This window comes from Gobio gobio, assembly GCF_949357685.1.
Source record: "Gobio gobio genome assembly, chromosome: 3".
Lineage (NCBI taxonomy): Eukaryota > Metazoa > Chordata > Actinopteri > Cypriniformes > Gobionidae > Gobio > Gobio gobio.
In genome coordinates, this window is record NC_137099.1 from 1,671,290 (window position 1) to 1,676,289 (window position 5,000).

Below are 5,000 nucleotides of genomic sequence, written 5' to 3' on the forward strand. Positions count from 1 at the left end.
GCAGTGTTTCTGGAATATTATGCTGACTGTATTATACACTGTATGGATATGACTCTGGGCACACGTTTGAAGTGTTTCTGGACAAAATCTGTGTTTTTAAAGTATTTCAGTGATATTTCCCATCATATTCCTTCCCTAAATAAATCATTTGGAGTGAAACGGTTTTCTGTTTTTCATGCTTGTATTTTCCCGTCCGCCTGTTCAAAACCACGTTTGAGCGCAGAATCGAATTAAAAAGAATTTAATAATTTTAAAAGAAATTGGCAAAAAATTATAATTTTAAAATATTTAATAGGAAATTAATTTGATAAATAAGGAATAATTAAATTAGACGTTAATTCATAAAAATAAATAATTATAAGAAATTATAATAGTAAGAAATCAATGAAAAGAAAGGAATTAGATGAGACATTAATCATTAGAAATTCATTAATCCATAAAACATTTATAATTAGATTCATAATAAGAATAAGAAATGTATTTATTTTGTAAGAAATTAATTATTTGATTAAAATAAACTAATAATTACATAAATGAGAAATGAATCAGACATTCATTAATTCATAACAAAAATGAATTAGATTTAAAATAAGAACATTATAATAAATTAATAATTAGATGAATAATTAGATAAATGAGAAATCAATCATCAGACATTCATTAAGCCATAAAAATTAATCATTAGAAATGTTTTAATTTAGTAAGAAATTAATTATTTGATTAAAATAAGAAATGAATGAATGAGAAATTAATCAGACATTCATTAATTCATAACAAAAATGAATAATTAGATTTAAAATAATAAATTAATAATTAGATAAATGAGAAATCAATCATTAGACATTCATTAAGCCATAAAAACGAATAATTCGATTATAAATAAGAAATTAATCATATTCATAATTAGATTTATAAGAAATTAGAATAAGAAATAATAATTGGAAATTCACAAGAAATTAATAATTAGAAATTCATTAATCCATAAAAATGAACATTTTATCATTAAAAATGAGAAAATAAATGGAAAATAATTAATTAGAAATTAATTTCTATAAATTCATAATTAGATCATTAAAAGTTCATAATTAGATTTATAAGAAATTTTAATTTGTAAGAATAATTTAATAATTAGATTAAAAATAAGAAATTAATTGGAAAATAATTCATTAGAAATTAATCATTAGAAATTCATTAATCCATACAAATTAGATTTATAATTAAAAATAAGAAAATAATCATTAATAATAAATTCATTCATTTGTAAGAATAATTTAATAATTAGATAAAAAATAAGAAATTAATCGTAAAATAATTCATTAGAAATGAATAATTAGATAAGAAAATTAAAACAATAAATTCATTAATTTGTAAGAACTGAATAATTAGATAAAAAATATGAAATTGGAAGAATAATAAATTCATAATTAGATTTATAATTACAAATAAGAAAATAATCATTAATAATAAATTCATAATTAGATTTATAAGAAATTAGAATAAGAAATAATGAGACATTTGTATGAATAATTTAATTAGTTGGGGACACTACATTTTTCAACTAAATATCCAAATAAATCTAATTATTAAACTAAATGACTGATCATAAGCGCACACTGTCACTGTATGATAATTGAAATGAGCTGATGAATAAAATTATGCTGCATTATTTTCCTGTTTAACACCGTGAAGCTGCTTTGAAACAATCTGCATTATTAAAAGCGCTATATTAATAAAAAGAACAAAGAAAATATGATATTGGAATAATAATAAATTCAAATAAGAAAAATCCCCGCCAATTTGATTGAATCATCATGAAAATAATCTCAAAAAGCGAAACATGTTAGAACAGGATTTATTGTGTTCATGAGAAATATGATGAGTTCTGGTTTCTGTCTGACATCATCATCACGTGTTTCTCCCGGGTCCTCTTCTGTTGGGAGCGTCGTGCCGGCCGGATTGAGTCTTTCCGGTTCTCGCGGTGCGATGGAAGCCGCAGTGTTTCCTCTTGGGCACGAACTCCAGCGCCGTCCTCCAGCGGCCCGTGTCCTTCAGGGCGCTCAGGATGCGCATCATCTGATCCAGGGTCAGGTTCTTGGCGCCCGAGTCCCAGTCCAGGTGCTCGTCCAGCGGGAGGCGGGCCGTGGCCAGGTTCAGCCGCTTGGCGTTGGCCAGAGAGAGGCCGGAGCGGATGGAGCGGTCCACCATCGCCCCCACCACATACACCTTCCCGTGGTCGAAGGCGCGCAGGACGCAGGGCGAGTCGGCCGTGAGGTACACCAGCCGCTCGGGGGGGAACAGGTCCAGGGGCCGGCGGGGCGTGGCCGTGATGAGGAGCCGGTCCCAGGCCTCCGGCCCGTAGCGCTTCAGGAGCTGATGGTGGTAGGCGCCCCCTGGCTGCAGGCCGCAGAAGTGCAGGTGAAACGGGTCAAGCGCGCGCCGGTTCCAGCCCTCCGCCTCCAGCAGCTGGGACACCGTGTTCTCCATCTCCCGCCGGGTCATGTGATGCTCGTAGCTCAGGTCGTACACCAGCGGCTGGCCGAAGCACATCGCCTGGGCGGCTCGCCAGTTCTGGAGCCGGTCCATTGAGCTGCTCCAGAACCTCATGAGGAAAGTGTTCTTCAGCCGCTCCTCCTCCAGCTGCTCATCTAGCTTCCTCTCCTCAAGCTGCTCATCTATGTTCCTCTTCTCCCGCTTCTCCTTCTTGGCGATCTTGTGCGCTTCTTTGATGGCGAGGAACTTCAGGAACTTCTTCTTGCCGGACTTGGTTCCGAGTGCGGCGAGATCCTGCAACTGCTCGTCTGTGATGCTCCTGGGGACCAACTTGCCCGCCTGATGCCACATCTCCACCAGGTGGCGCTGGGCGTCCAGGGCGGACGGGCTCGGGTCGCTCGGCCTGTCCTCCTGCAGGGCCTGGGCCTTCATGACGGACTTCCACAGGTCCAGGTCCAGCTCTTTGCCCGCGGGTCGAGTGGTGCTGATGGGCCTGAGGACGGCGAGGAGCGGCTGAAGCCGGGCGGCCAGCGAACACGAGCGGAGAAACATCACACAACTGAGGCTCACCTGAGGAACCAATCAGAGGACAGTTAAAATACTTTTCAAACAACACTTCAGCAACATTTATCATGGGTTTACTGTGGTAACACTCACTGTAACCGTGGTAACACTACCTGTAACCGTGGTAACACTACCTGTAACCGTGGTAACACTACCTGTAGCCGTGGTAACACTCACTGTAACCGTGGTAACACTACCTGTAACTGTGGTAACACTACCTGTAACCGTGGTAACACTACCTGTAGCCGTGGTAACACTACCTGTAACTGTGGTAACACTACCTGTAGCCATGGTAACACTACCTGTAACCGTGGTAACACTACCTGTAGCCGTGGTAACACTACCTGTAACTGTGGTAAAACTACCTGTAGCCGTGGTAACACTACCTGTAGCCATGGTAACACTACCTGTAACTGTGGTAACACTACCTGTAACTGTGGTAACACTCACTGTAACCGTGGTAACACTACCTGTAACTGTGGTAACACTACCTGTAACTGTGGTAACACTACCTGTAACCGTGGTAACACTACCTGTAACTGTGGTAACACTACCTGTAACCGTGGTAACACTACCTGTAACCGTGGTAACACTACCTGTAACTGTGGTAACACTACCTGTAGCCGTGGTAACACTACCTGTAGCCGTGGTAACACTACCTGTAACTGTGGTAACACTACCTGTAACCGTGGTAACACTCACTGTAACCGTGGTAACACTATCTGTAACCGTGTTAACACTACCTGTAACCGTGGTAACACTACCTGTAACCGTGGTAACACTACCTGTAACTGTGGTAACACTACCTGTAACTGTGGTAACACTACCTGTAGCCATGGTAACACTACCTGTAACCGTGGTAACACTACCTGTAGCCGTGGTAACACTACCTGTAACTGTGGTAAAACTACCTGTAGCCGTGGTAACACTACCTGTAGCCATGGTAACACTACCTGTAACTGTGGTAACACTACCTGTAACTGTGGTAACACTCACTGTAACCGTGGTAACACTACCTGTAACTGTGGTAACACTACCTGTAACTGTGGTAACACTACCTGTAACCGTGGTAACACTACCTGTAACTGTGGTAACACTACCTGTAACCGTGGTAACACTACCTGTAACTGTGGTAACACTACCTGTAGCCGTGGTAACACTACCTGTAGCCGTGGTAACACTACCTGTAACTGTGGTAACACTACCTGTAACCGTGGTAACACTCACTGTAACCGTGGTAACACTATCTGTAACCGTGTTAACACTACCTGTAACCGTGGTAACACTACCTGTAACCGTGATAACACTACCTGTAACCGTGGTAACACTACCTGTAACCTTGGTAACACTATCTGTAACCGTGTTAACACTACCTGTAACTGTGGTAACACTCACTGTAACCGTGGTAACACTACCTGTAGCCGTGGTAACACTACCTGTAACCGTGATAACACTACCTGTAACTGTGGTAACACTACCTGTAACTGTGGTAACACTCACTGTAACCGTGGTAACACTACCTGTAACTGTGGTAACACTACCTGTAACCGTGGTAACACTACCTGTAACTGTGGTAACACTACCTGTAGCCGTGGTAACACTACCTGTAGCCGTGGTAACACTACCTGTAACTGTGGTAACACTACCTGTAACCGTGGTAACACTCACTGTAACCGTGGTAACACTATCTGTAACCGTGTTAACACTACCTGTAACCGTGGTAACACTACCTGTAACCGTGATAACACTACCTGTAACCGTGGTAACACTACCTGTAACCTTGGTAACACTATCTGTAACCGTGTTAACACTACCTGTAACTGTGGTAACACTCACTGTAACCGTGGTAACACTACCTGTAGCCGTGGTAACACTACCTGTAACCGTGATAACACTACCTGTAACCGTGGTAACACTACCTGTAACTGTGGTAACACTCACTGTAA

At 40.4% G+C, this 5,000-nt stretch overlaps 2 protein-coding genes across 2 annotated transcripts in view; one reads left to right on the forward strand and one right to left on the reverse strand.

Moving 5' to 3' along the window:
- Nucleotides 1-150, forward strand: part of blzf1 (basic leucine zipper nuclear factor 1) — a 29,438-nt gene extending 29,288 nt beyond the window's left edge. Inside the window, exon 7 of the mRNA XM_079812319.1 lies at nucleotides 1-150. This exon is cut by the window's left edge and continues 2,320 nt beyond it. The gene's annotated coding sequence lies outside the window, so the exon portion shown is untranslated.
- Nucleotides 151-1,510: 1,360 nt separating this feature from the next.
- The window catches only part of trmt10c (tRNA methyltransferase 10C, mitochondrial RNase P subunit), a 5,581-nt gene continuing 2,091 nt past the window's right edge, over nucleotides 1,511-5,000 (reverse strand). The window contains exon 2 of the mRNA XM_079811702.1: nucleotides 1,511-3,060. Coding sequence (XP_079667828.1) covers nucleotides 1,906-3,060 — 1,155 coding nt within the window. The 3' untranslated portion in view covers nucleotides 1,511-1,905. The remainder of the gene's footprint in view (nucleotides 3,061-5,000) is intronic.